At 40.9% G+C, this 14,434-nt stretch overlaps 1 protein-coding gene across 2 annotated transcripts; it reads left to right on the top strand.

The window, feature by feature from the left end:
* The first annotated feature begins 491 nt into the window (after window positions 1–491).
* Window positions 492–1,367, top strand: LOC132650034 (mortality factor 4-like protein 2). Of its 2 annotated transcripts, XM_060374856.1 has the most exons (2): window positions 561–650; window positions 711–1,367. In XM_060374856.1, the coding sequence occupies exons 1-2, from the start codon at window positions 576–578 to the stop codon at window positions 1,365–1,367; spliced, it is 732 nt and encodes a 243-aa protein (XP_060230839.1). In that variant the 5' UTR covers window positions 561–575. The 2 variants fall into 2 exon arrangements, with proteins under 2 accessions (XP_060230838.1, XP_060230839.1); XM_060374855.1 differs by having other exon boundaries at window positions 492–1,367.
* The last annotated feature ends 13,067 nt before the right edge of the window (window positions 1,368–14,434 follow it).

The following is a 14,434-nucleotide window of genomic DNA, read 5'->3' on the forward strand; positions in this document are numbered from 1 at the left end:
AAGGAAAAAGAAAATAGCCCACAGGATTATAGAATGAGATCTGATGTCCTAATGCAGCATCCAAAATGTTGTTGCTAGCCTCAGCCCACCTCTTCGGGTTTTATCCTTAGAACTCAGCAACAGAACAGCTAGCTCAGCATTCCATATGGATTTTGTTCTCTGGTTCTTCTGGCTAGCTGAATCACGTGACCTTTTTCCCCTGTTTAAGGTTGGAGGAGTGGCAGTGATCACATGTCGGCTGCTGCAAAGAACTGGATTCTCCTCTCAGATCATCCTCAGAAAAGCTATCTTTGCTGTGCAGTAAATGATCGGGAGATCTGACCCTGGTTGCGGAACCCGTTTGCATTCCTGCTTTCAGAATACAGGGTAGTATTCCCACTTTATCCTTCCAGACCACCCTAGGAGATCTGTAAGCCTCTGTCCTGGAAATTGCTAGGAATCCTTGGAAGGGAAAGAAAGAAGAGTGTAGGATGGACTAGAAACAGGGTTGAATGAGTTCCAGAAAGCAGGCTTCCGAAACTTGTGGACAACAACCTGCTGAAGAAGACAACTCTGAGAAACCAATTCGAAGCAACATGCAGAGATGTCAGATGAGAGGAGCTGCCTCAGGAAAGGAGTCAGCTGGTTCCCAGGAAGAGAATGTTGAACCAGCTGTTCCAGGAAGATGGGGAGGTCACCCTGGTGAGAACTCCCCTTCTGGTTCAGTGCAGAAGACAAGGAAGAACCAGCAGAAGACTCCTGGCAATGGAGATGGTGGCAGTAGCAGCAAAATGCCCCAGCCCCCACAGAAGGAAAGGGCACGAGCCGATGCCACTGTGGAGAGTGAGGCGGCATTGAAGAAGAACAGAGTGGATGTGGAAGTGGAAGTGAAGATTCCTGAAGAATTAAAGCCATGGCTGGTGGAGGACTGGGACTTGGTTACTAGGCAGAAGCAGTTGTTCCAGCTCCCTGCTAAAGAGAATGTAGATGCCATTCTTGAGGAGTATGCCAAGTGTACCAAGTCCCAGCGAAGTGCTGACAATAAGGAGTATGCAGTTAATGAAGTTGTGGGTGGGATAAAAGAGTATTTCAATGTGATGCTGGGCACTCAGCTGCTCTACGAGTTTGAAAGGCCCCAGTATGCTGAGATCCTGCTGGCTCACCCTGATGCGCCAGTGTCAAACATCTATGGGGCACCACACCTACTGAGATTATTTGTGACAATTGGGGCAATGTTGGCCTATATGCCCCTCGATGAGAAAAGCCTGTCATTACTGCTGGGCTATTTGCATGATTTCCTTAAGCATCTGGCAAAGAATTCTGCTTCGCTGTTTACTGCCAGAGATTACCAAGTGGCTTCTGCTGAGTATCACCGCAAAGCCCTGTGAAGGTCTACTGACCACTCGCCGTTGTCTGCTCTCTGTAAACACTTTTGTTTAGTCCTTTCAGTGTAGAATTGACGTTCTTTTAAACTGTCAGTGTAAAACAGGGCCTATGTTAGGTTGATTTCCTGTTGTGTTGTATGAAGAAACAAATGGAGTGTCTCCTGACACCTTTCCTCATGTAAAAGTTGCTACCAGTGTATGCAGTAATTAGACAAAGAAGAAATTCAGTAGAACATTTTATTGCCTAGTTGACGACATTGCTTGGATACTGGTGGTTCTATCCCTTTTGACACTACACAGTTTTCTAACACGTGTTAATGCTACATGGTGAGATGCCCTGGTTCCTAGTGCCAAAGGTTCAACTTAAGTGTGTATGCCTGAAAACCCATGCATTTGTGCTCTTATTTCTTGTGGTGCATGACCTGAACCGCCCATCCTCTGCAAATCCATTATTTGCTGTTCCTTAGGCATTCATGCTATCATTGCTCAAATTGTTGAAAGACGGTGGTTTGTTTCCTGGTTTCTGTATTTGAGTCTAATGCACTTTCTAACATGATAGAGGCAATGCATTATTCTGTAGCCACAGTTTTCTGAAAAGTTGATACTTTGGGAATCGTATTTCACATCTTAAATAAAATTGCTTCTAAATTTCAAAGCACACACACACACAAAATGATTCTGTCCCTTTGCCTTCATTGCTTACCTCCAGAGTCCAGTCCAAATTCTCCCCAGCTTTTAAAGACATCTTTCAAACAATTAGGTTCCTGGAGAATTAAGAGCCTTTGTTTATTATGCTCTTGTAAAACATTTTAGAAAAGTTCTGTAAATGTGAAAAAGTAAGTGTGTTGATTCATTATTAAATTTTAAAAATCACAGAGGGGATGGAGGTTCAGCTCAGTGGTAGAGTATTTGCCTAACACATACAATGCTCTAGCCCAGTTCAACCTTTACACAACTATAATACAGTTCCTTAGGTTGTGGTGACACCCCAATCATGGGCTTTTTACTCCCACTTAAAGCACTCCTTCCTAGACCCACAGTCTAGATTTTGGCAACTACCTGCAAATATTCCACCTCAGAAATACTAAATCCTAACCAGGCCTGTACTACAACAGAATATATTAATTAATTATGACTTAGTTAACTTACATTTAAATATGGGAATCGTGCTAGCATAATCAAGATGTCACTTGGTCTATAACACAGCTTTTCCCAATATTCTGATAAATGTTAAAAGCTTAGCAATATGGAAAGCCCTTAAACAGAAAGATCTGATATTTTAACAGAAGTATCTCCCTAAAGTTCACAGCATGCCACTATGTGAAGCCATCAGAGCACCAAGACAAGGGACACAGGATAGAGGTGTTAAGAAGGTTTCCTATGTGAGTACAGATTCACCCATTCACTTCCAGAACATATGTCCAGCAGTATGGGAAGTTAACAGAATCAGAATTGGCATTAGAAAATTAGTCCACAATCCCATAGGATGTGACTTTTATCAGCTAGAGTTCAAAATGTAGTTTGCTTTGCCTTCACTGATAAGATGTTCTTGCTCCTGTATCAATCATCACCAATGATATGTAAGCAACCCTAATGAAATTCAGTGTGTTAAACACACACCCACACCCACACACACATGTACACACACATGGGGAGAAGGTAAAAGAAAGAGATCAGTTGGAAAAGAAAGGGAATTAGTAGGAGTAAGACAGGAAAAAAGAAAATATTGACTGGACATTTTAATTGGAATTTTAAATCAATTATTTTATTATTGTTTTTTTTAAATAATAAACAGTAAATTTTGGCAATAACCAAAACTTATTTTAGTTTACCTAAATTTTCATCCTAACAACCAATAATAAAGTTTCTGGTACTAACCACAACTTCTATGAATGATCTCAAGATATAAATAAGAAGTAATATCTAACATATCTAGTACTATAGGAAAAGCCCCATTTTAAGTGAACTGTATTTAGTATATGCTTTATTATTCAAAACAACCCAATGATTAAAAGTACTATGTAGCCTCATTTCATAACTGAGGATAAAGTGAAATAAACCATGTCCATTTTAGAAGCCTACTGATTGAGAATTCCAATCCAGCATAAGTGCTGCAAATTAAATTCAAGAAGCCTGCTCCAGCAAGAGTTATGACCCCACATGAAAGATTTAGGGACATTGAGAATTCAGGGAGTCATGCCACATCTATCCTCATCTATTTTTTTGTCTGCTTCAAGGCATAAGAAAAAGAGAATGAATGTCTAAGGTACACAACTTCTAAAAGTGCTATGTGGTCTTGCATGGAATTTTCTCATTCAACATTTGTAACATAGGTTATATAGCATCATTTTTAAAAGTCAAACTTTTACGGAGATGGTATCATTTATTCCAAATTGGTAGACTCATGCTGAATCCATGCAAATTAAAATCCTATAGATGTTTTCATTACACAAAATATCCAAAAATTTGTCACAATGTTAAATCTATTAAGAGCCTTTGTTAATTACACTCTGGTAAAAAATTTTAGAAAAGTTCTGTAAATGTAAAAATGTAAATGAGTTGATTCATTATTAAATTTAAAAATCACAGAGGGGATGGAGGTGTAGCTCAGTGGTAGAGCATTGCCTAACACATACAATGCTGTAGGCCAGTTCAACCTTTACACAACTATGACTCTTTAATACAGTTCCTCAGATTGTGGTGACACCCCAATCATGGGGTTTTTACTCCCACTTGACTCACTCCTACCTAGACCCACAGTCTAGATTTTGGCAACTACCTGCAAATATTCCACCTCAGAAATACTAAATCCTAACCAGGCCTGTCCTACAACAAAATGTTCCTTAAATATGACTTAGCTCACTTGCATTTAAATATGGGAAATGTGCTAGCAGAATCAACATGTCACTTGGTCTATAACACAGCTTTTCCCAATACTCTGATAAACATTAAAAGCTTAGCAATATGGAAAGCCCTTAAACAGAAAGATCTGACATTTTAACAGAAGTATATCCCTAAAGTGCACAGCATGCCACTATGTTAAGCCATCAGGGCAACAAGGCAAGGGACACAGGTTAGAGGTGTTAAGAAGGTTTCCTATGTGAGTACAGATTCACCCATTCACTTCCAGCACATATGTCCAGCAGTATGGGAAGTTAACAGAATCAGAATTGCCATTAGAAAATTAGCCCACAATCCCATAGGATATGACTTTTATCAACTAGAGTTCAAAATGTAGTTTGCTTTGCCTTTACTTAGACTTCATTAATTCAAGTTACTGAGGTCAATACTTTTTTCCCTTCCCTGAGAATATTTCAAATAATGTTATGCAATGAAGATTATTTTATCAAATTGGGTAGGGTGGTTCACATCTACAATATCAGCACTTGGGAGATAAAAGCAGAAAATTAGGAATTCAAAGTTGCTTTCAGCTACACATAGTGACTTTAAGGACAGCCTGGGCTACATGAGGCCCTATCATAGTAGTTCTCAACCTTCCTAATTCTGAGACACTTTAACAGAGTTCCTCATGTTGTGGTGAACCCAAAGTATAAAATTATTTCATTGCTGTTTTGTAACCGTATTTCTGTTACATTTATGAATCATAATGGAAATAAAACAAACGGTTATCTAATATGTGATTCCAGTGAAAGACTCATTTGACCCCTAAAGGGGTTGTGACTCACAGTTTGAGACCTGCTGCCCCATCAAAAAGTACAAAGGAGAAAGGTGAGTGGAGAAGACAAAGAAAATGAGAAAGGGTGGAAGGTGCCTATATTATTTTGTCAACCTTGGCCTGGTAGTGTTGACCTGTCACGCAGCTACTTAGTGTACTGAAGGAGGCAGCTTGAAAAATCAATGATAAATGGGCAACTTATATAGACCCTGTCTCAAAAAATTAAAACAGGCTAGGAATATAGCACAGCAGTAAGCCGTTTAGCCAGAATACATTGAAACACTACTTAAAAAACCAAAATCACATTCTGCATTCTACCCTGGAGTTTTTGCCTATCTCCTAAATGATTTTTTAAATTTGTGTAGATTACAGTTCTTGGTATTTTAAAATTCTATGGTTTGCCTAAGGCACAATGCCATGTATCCACAACTACAGTACCACAAGCACACAAGATATTTTTACTGTCTGAAAATACCCTCTATGCTTAGTCTATTTGATCCCATTCCTTGGACAACCACACTTTTTCACTGCCTCTACTCTTTTACACTTTCTACTTAGTCCTTTTAGACAGGTTGCCTTCACTTAGGAATATGGAGTTCAAATTCAACATGTCTGCATTACCTGATGGCTCACTCCATTAGTCATTGATCATATCCCATTATATCAAACTACTTGGGTCTCTTGATCTCATCTGTCCCTACTTACTGAAAGATATCTTGGTTGCTACCACTTTAAAGATCATCAGCAAATTAGGTGCAAACACTGACCAGCAGAGAAGTTTTAGGTATTCAGATGAGCTAGGTAAATATTTGGGTATACTGCTAATGGGAAGTAGGATAAACATATAGTTTGCTGTGTTAGTACAGCCAACCATCTCCAAAGTGGCTATATCATTGTGCATCCCCACTAACAATAATTGGAGGTTTTGTTGTTAGGTAGCCACACCAACACCTCGCACACTCCCAGGTTATGGTTAAAATTTAGCCATTCTAACATGTGTATTTCCTGTTTGGGGTTTTGGGTTTGTTTTGTTTTTAAAGGGGCTTTTCATTTTAATTAAGTCGGTGTCCAGAACACACCCTCAAGAAGAATCTAAGGCTGCAGAGTCAGACATGTGCAATGCTAGCACAAACACCAGTGGGGACAGACCTAGGCTTGCATATGATTAGAACTCTGACAGCTGTGTGGTTACAAAGTTCCACACTCCTAAGTAATTACCCCTGCCTCACCATCCTAGGGTCCTGTTATTTCTACTGCACAGTTGTATGGAAAACAAGGTTTTCTCCACAATGCATTTGTGGCATTGCAGCAGAAATACCTGTTGTCTTCTTATAGAACACACTATATGAAGACTTCACTTTTAAAGATTATCTAATTCTCTGAATCTTTCCTTAGGATTTTTTTTCAATGCAGTTTATTCAGGAACTTTGAACAATCATCTGACCCTGGGGAAAGCCAGCCCACAGCTTAAATAGCCTCTGGGTAACCAACCCCAGCGTGCCATGTGGGTAATGCAGATAGGTCCACATACATGGAAGCAAGCCAGATCCTTGGCCTTAGCCAAATGTGGAGTTGTTCGTGACAGAGAGCACTCACCATCGGGAAGGTGGAAGGCGGAAACCAGCTCCATCTTTAAGGCATAGCATTCCGCAGCTCTCTACAGTTCCCCCTTTTTGTTTTAGACGCATCAGGCAAGAGTAGAGGTCTGATCTCTGATATTAGAAATAAATTGGGACTTTGTACTGATGTTCATTTAGGTGTCATCCACCCAAAGAGCATCAGACCCGTCCGATCCCTTTTTCTCAGAGGTGGGACCTGGGGCATCAACCCACATGCTCTTCTCTGGGTCGAAAGTGGCTGACCCTGAGTGCAGTGCTTAGCCTCGCATCCTGAGTGTAACATTTTAGCTTTTTATGGTAGCCAACCATGCTTGTGGAGACTGTCCTGCTTCAAAGGCTGTAAAGGCCTGAATGGTCATGGCTGCATTACGCTGTTGTGAGACTCTAATCTTGCATATATACCACAGGCGAACCAAGGAGACCAACACCAGAAGGCCTGCTAACGCTCCCATGCCCGCCCATTCCTTCAGATGATTCATGGCTGCAGCAATCTATGGTGATAATCCTGTGGCTAGTCCTGCGTCTACTCTGGTAGAATTTACCATGACAATGGCCACTCTGAGTTGCTCCATCATAGTATCGAATTCTCCAGTCGAATTACCTAAAATAGAGCTAGACAATTGTTTAGACAGATTTGCAGCACAGGAAAAATTCTCATGTTGTATGCTAGTGACTCAAAGTCCAGCATACTTTCATTGACAGCCAAGTTGAGCGATTTGCCATAGGGTATCAATTTGCTCGTGCACAAGGTCAATCCTCTGATTGAACACCATCAAGCCTCCTTTTAGTTGAGCATTAATTTCTTTTTGTACATCTAAGGCATGAGCTACGTTGGCTAAAAGATTATTCGGGGTCTGAGCAGTCTGCACAGTATGACTCATGGCTAATGCCGCGGTGGTAGCTCCAACAGCCGCCAATGAGATGGCAGTAACAATGGCGGCTGTAATTCCAAGATCCCTTTTCTGTCTGAAGAAAGTCATAGCGTGAGGGGCATCAATGGGCACAGGCACCCAGCGAGGCATGCGAGTAACCAGGGCATACCTAAATTTACTAGCATTCCAGCATTGGGCAAAAAAGCAAGTATCATTACCACAATTACTTGGCTCTATCTGGCTAATAATGAATAGAAATGGGGGATATAAAACAGGTGTGGGCTTATAGGAAATATTATGGGAAGCCTTAACCCCCTCGTTGGAACATCCTGCATCAGTTCTAGAACTAGCAGTGGTGGTGTCCGAGGTCTGAGTAGGTTCAGGAGACCATTGCCCCCAGGGGCGAGAAGGTCTCTGCCGCCATCACAGCCAAGCTACTGCCATGAGCGGAGAGCTGCACACTCAGCTCAGCGGTACAGACAAGCTGCACGCCCAGTAAAACAGGGACTGGGAACCCCTGTCCAGAGAGGAACCCACAGAGAAGGAAGAAACCGTGCTCCTGGGGTCACCGAAAGTCTAGCAGACTGTAGATCGCAAACAGGTGAGTACGGCCAGCCATCACAGATCTGGGCCCAAACAGGGAGGACGGAGTGATTGGAAACTCAGCTCCCGCAGACTAGCAGGTGGGCACATGCTCAGCCAGCCCAGAGGCCTGCTTTGTACCAACTACTCCTTACAGACAGAACTGAGTGCCCCAAGACACCAGAGCAGTACCCACCCACCACAGATTACTTCTTGGGTTGTGGGGCACAGAGCCCCAACCTCAGACCTACAAAAGACCGGGAAACCTGAGATCAACCCCCAGATACTGCTCCAAGGGGCAACCAGTTATCCCTAACAAAACCGACCAAACCACGGGACACACAGGTTAAAGCAGCTGATCACTAAATTTATAGCAAGAAACCTAGAAGGAGGGCAGCTGTCTCCAGGACTTCATCCGGTGAGAGGAGAGTCGTCTTGATTAATCAGGACCACAGTTACCACCCAGGTCTCTATGCCTGAGGTGAGCTGTAGCAACTCCTGAAAAACACCAGACATCCAGGGACTATACCCAAAAAGCTGGGAAGGCTTCCCCGAGGAAAAACCATCTTCCTGCCAAAGGGATTCTCTCCACTACAAGAGTCCAGGAACAATCAGAAACTAAATTCAAACAACTAAGATAGCCCAATGGGTAGAGGACAGCGTAAAAGTTCAAACAACAAAAGCCAGAGCAATATGGCATCTCCAGAACCCAGTTATCCAGGTGCAAATAGCCCTAGACACCCCAGCATAAATGAAATTCAAGGAGACGACCTAACATCTATGCTCAAGAAGATGATAACAGAGGAAACAAATAAAATACGACTGAAAAGAAATAGAAGAAGCTGCAGCCAAAAAGTATGAGGCCTTTAGAGAGGAAATGCTTAAATCACTGAAAGAAATAAAAGAAACAGTGGATTATTCAAACAAACAGCTGAAGGAATTGACGGAAAAACATGAAAATACAGTCAGACAGGGGAAGGAAACCAACAAAATAGCTCAAGACCTGAAGATAGAATTGGAAAAATTAAATAAAAACACAAATGGAAGAAATTGTGGAGAGAAAGAATTTAGGGAAGAAAGCAGGAACTACAGAGGTTAGCATAACAAATAGGCTACAACGAATGAAAGAAAGAATCTCAGGTGTGGAAGATATAATGGAAGAAATAGATGTATCTGTCAAAGAAAATGTTAAATCTAAAAAATTCCTGACACAGACCGTCCAAGAAATTCAAGACAACATAAAAAGACAAAACCTAAGAATAATAGGAATAGAGGAAAAAGAAGATTCCCGGCACCAAGGCCCAGAAAATATTTTCAACAAAAATCATTGAAGAAAATTTTCCCAACTTAAAGGAGAGGCCAATAAGAATACAAGAGGCCTATAGAACACCCAATAAATTAGACCAGAAAAGAAAATACTCCCGCCACATAATAATCAAAACTGTAAGTATACAGAACAAAGAAAAAAATACTAAAAGCTGCAAGAGAAAAAGGCCAAGTAACATATAATGGCAAACCCATTAGAATCACGCCTGACTTTTCAACAGAGACTATGAAAGCAAGAAGGGCCTGGACAGATATCATGCAGACCCTAAGAGAACACAGATGTCAGCCCAGGCTACTATACCCTGCAAAACTCTCAGTCCTCATAGACGGAGAAAACAAGATATTCAATGACAAAAACAAATTTCAACAATACCTACAAACAAATCCAGCATTACAGAAGACACTGGAAGGGAAGATACAACCCAAGAAAGCTAGCTACATTCAAGAAAACACAGGAAATAAATAACCCCACTACAGTAAAACAAAAAGCAACCAAGCACACAAACGTATGACCACAGCCAACATCAAATTCAAAGGATCTAACAGCCACTGGTCATTACTCTCTCTCAATATCAATGGACTTGATTCTCCAATAAAAAGACACAGACTAACAGAATGGATGCGTAAACAAAACCCAGCAATCTGTTGTATACAAGAAACACACCTAAGTCACAAAGATAGACATTACCTGAGGGTAAAGGGATGGAAGACGGCTTTTCAAGCAAATGGACCCAAGAAGCAAGCAGGAGTAGCCATTCTAATATCTGATAAAATAGTCTTTCAACCAAAATTAATCAAAAGAGATGGGGAAGGACACTTGATACTCATCAAGGGAAAATTCCACCAAGAAGACATCACAATCCTGAACATCTATGCCCCAAATACAAGGGCACCCACATTTGTGAAAGAAACATTGACAAAACTTAAACCACGTATAGATCCCCACACACTAATAGTGGGGGACTTCAACACCCCACTCTCAACAAAGGACAGGTCAACTAAACAGAAATTAAACAAAGAAACAATATCTCTAACAGAGGTCATGAATCAAATGGACCTAACAGACATTTACAGAATCTTACACCCAAACACAAAAGAATTTACCTTCTTCTCAGCACCTCATGGAACCTTCTCCAAAATAAACCACATAGTTTGTCACAAAGCAACCCTCAACAAATACAAGAAGATTGAAATAATCCCTTGTATCCTGTCTGATGACCATGGAATAAACCTGGACCTCAGTAACAACAGAAATAGGAAAAAGCCCACACATACATGGAAACTGAACAACTTGCTACTAAAAGACAGCTGGGTCAGGGAAGAAATAAAGAAATTAAAATCTTCCTAGAACTCAAAGAAAATGAAGATACAACATACCTAAACTTGTGGGACACAATGAAAGCAGTGCTAAGAGGAAAGTTCATAGCACTAAGTGCCTTCAAGAAGAAGTTTGAGACAGCGCATTCAAGCAACTTAATGGCTCACTTAAAAACCCTAGAAAAAGAAGAAGCAGACACATCACGAAGGAGCACACGGCTGGAAATAATCAAACTCAGGGCTGAAATCAATCAATTAGAAACAAATAAAACAATTCAAAGAATCAATGAAACCAAGAGCTGGTTCTTTGAGAAAATCAACAAGATAGACAAACCCTTAGCCAAGCTAACAAAAAGGCAGCGAGACACCATCTAAATCAACAAAATCAGAAATGAAAAGGGGGACATAACTACAGACACTGAGGAAATCCAAGCAATCATTAGGACTTACTTCAAAAGTCTATATGGAACAAAATTTGAAAATTTAAATGAAATGGACAATTTTCTTGATCGATTTGACTTACCAAAGCTAAATGAGGACCAGGTAAATCAATTAAATAGTCCTATATCCCCCAAGGAAATAGAAGCAGTCATCTAAAGTCTCCCATCCAAATAAAGCCCAGGAACTGATGGTTTCAGCACAGAATTCTACCAGACATTCAAAAAAGAGCTAACTCCAGTTCTCTTCAAACTATTACACAAAATCGAAACAGGAGCAACATTATCAAACTCATTCTATGAAGCCACAGTCACCTTGGTACCTAAACGTCACAAAGACCCAACAAAAAAAGAGAACTTCAGGCAAATCTCCCTTATGAACATTGATGCAAAAATACTCAACAAAATACTCGCAAACCATATACAAGAACACATCAAAGATATCATCCACCATGACCAAGTAGGATTCATCCCAGGTATGCAGGGGTGGTTCAATATGCGGAAATCCATCAATGTGATCCACCATATTAACAAATTGAAAGAAAAAAAACCACATGATAATCTCCCTAGATGCTGAAAAAGCCTTTGACAAAATCCAACATCCATTCATGTTTAAAGTATTGGAGAGATCAGGAATACAAGGCACATATCTAAACATAGTAAAGGCGATATACAGCAAGCCTATAGCCAACATCAAACTGAATGGAGAGAAACTTAAAGCAATCCCACTAAAATCAGGGACAAGACAAGGATGCCCACTCTCTCCATATCTCTTCAACATAGTTCTGGAAGTCCTTGCTAGAACAATAAGACAGTTGAAGTAGATCAAGGGGATACAAATTGGAAGAGAAGAAGTCAAATTATCACTATTTGCAGATGATATGATAGTATACGTGAGTGACCCCAAAAACTCTACCAGGGAACTCCTACAGCTGATAAACACCTTCAGCAAAGTGGCCGGATACAAAATTAACACAAAAAAATCAGTAGCCCTCCTGTATACAAATGACAAAAGGGATGGGAAAGAAATTAGGGAAACAACACCCTTCACAATAGCCACAAATGACATAAGGTACCTCGGAGTAACCCTAACCAAGGAAGTCAAAGACTTGTATGAAAAAAATCTCTGAAGAAAGAACTAGAAGAAGATATGAGAGGATGGAAAGATCTCCCATGCTCATGGCTTGGTAGGATTAACATAGTAAAAATGGCCATCTTAACAAAAGCAATCTACAGATTCAATGCAATGCCCATCAAATTATCAACACAATTCTTTACAGACCTGGAAAGAAAAATTCTCAACTTTATATGGAATAACAAGAAACCCAGAATTGCTAAAACAATCCTCTACAATAAAAGATCTTCCGGAGGACTATCCATCCCTGATCTTCAGCTGTACTATAAAGCAACAGTTTTAAAAACTGCATGGTACTGGCATAGAAACAGAATGGTGGATCAATGGAACCGAACAGAGGACCTAGAAATAAACCCACACACTTATGGACACCTGATATTTGACAAAGACGCCAAAACTATACAATGGAAAAAAGATAGCATCTTCAACAAATGGTGCTGGTCCAACTGGATGTCTACATGTAGAAAAATGAAAATAGATCCATACTTATCACCCTGCACAAAACTGAAGTCCAAGTGGGTCAAAGACCTCAACATAAAACCAGACACATTAAATCAGCTTGAAAAAAAAAGTGGGGAATACCCTAGAACTCATTGGTACAGGGGAAAACTTCCTGAACATAACACCAACAGAACAGGCTCTAAGAGCAACAATCAATAAATGGGACCTCATGAAACTGAAAAGCTTCTGTAAAGCAACGGAAACCGTCATCAAAACAAAGTGACCGCCTACAGATTGGGAAAGAATCTTCACCAACCCTTTATCTGACAGAGGACTCATATCCAGTATATATAAAGAACTAAAGAAGCTGAAAAGCAGCAAACCAAGTACTCCACTTAAAAAATGGGGAACAGAGCTAAACAGAGAATTCTCTGTAGAGGAATACCGAATTGCAGAGAAGCACTTAAAGAAATGCTCAACCTCACTAGCCATTAGGGAAATGCAAATCAAAACAACCCTGAGATTTCACCTTACACCCATGAGAATGGCCAAGATCAAAAACTCAAGTGAAAACACATGCTGGAGAGGTTGTGGAGAAAGGGGAACCCTTCTCCACTGCTGGTGAGAATGTAAACTTGTACAACCACTCTGGAAATCAATCTGGCGCTTTCTCAGACAACTAGGAATAGGGCTTCCTCAAGATCCTGCCATACCACTTCTAGGCATATATCCAAAAGAGGCTCAAGCAGACAAAAAGGAAATTTGCTCCACCATGTTTGTAGCAGCTTTATTTGTAATAGCCAGAAGCTGGAAACAACCCAGATGCCCCTCAACTGAAGAATGGATGCAGAAATTGTGGTACATCTACACAATGGAATATTACACAGCAATGAAAAATAAGGAAATCATGAAATTTGCAGGTAGATGGTGGGACCTGGAAAGGATCAGGCTGAGTGAAGTATCCCAGAAGGAGAAAGACAAACATGGTATATACTCACTCATATAAACATACAACATAGGACAAAGCCACTCAAACCTGTGCATCTAAAGAAACTAAGCAAGAGAGAGGACCCTACCTAAAATGTCCAATCCCCATCCAGAAAGGCAAAGAGGATGAACATCAGAAGAAGAAGAAAACAGGAAACAACCTAGGAACCTACCACAGAGGGCCTCTGAAAGCCTCTGCCCTACAGACTATCAAAGCAGATGCTGAGCCTGATGGGCAACTGTTGGGCAGAGTGAATGGAATTTTATGTAAGAACTGGGAAACAGTAAGAGCTGGAGAGGACAGGATCTCTACAAAGAGAGAAACAGAACAAGAAAATTTGAACACAAGGAACTTCCCAGAGACTCATACTCCATCCAAAGTCTATTCATAGAGATAACCCAGAACCCCTGCACAGATGTAGCCCAGGGCAGTTCAGAGTCCAATTGGGTTACATAGTAATGTGAAGAGGGACTGCCTGTGACATAATCTGATTGGCCTGCTCTTTGATCACCCCCCCCCCGGGGGGAGAGCAGCATTACCAGGCCATAGTAGAGGACAATGCAGCCACTTTTGATGTGAACTGATGGACTAAGATCAGAAAGGAGAGGAGAACCTCCCCTATCAGTGGACTTGGGATGTGGGATGCATGCAGAGGGAGGAGGGAGGGTGGAATTGGG

Source organism: Meriones unguiculatus, chromosome X, assembly GCF_030254825.1.
Source record: "Meriones unguiculatus strain TT.TT164.6M chromosome X, Bangor_MerUng_6.1, whole genome shotgun sequence".
Taxonomy (NCBI): domain Eukaryota; kingdom Metazoa; phylum Chordata; class Mammalia; order Rodentia; family Muridae; genus Meriones; species Meriones unguiculatus.

What these genes read in the sequence shown, in the direction of transcription:
- LOC132650034 (XM_060374855.1), top strand. Translation starts at nt 492, where the DNA reads ATGAGTTCCAGAAAGCAGGCTTCCGAAACTTGTGGACAACAACCTGCT.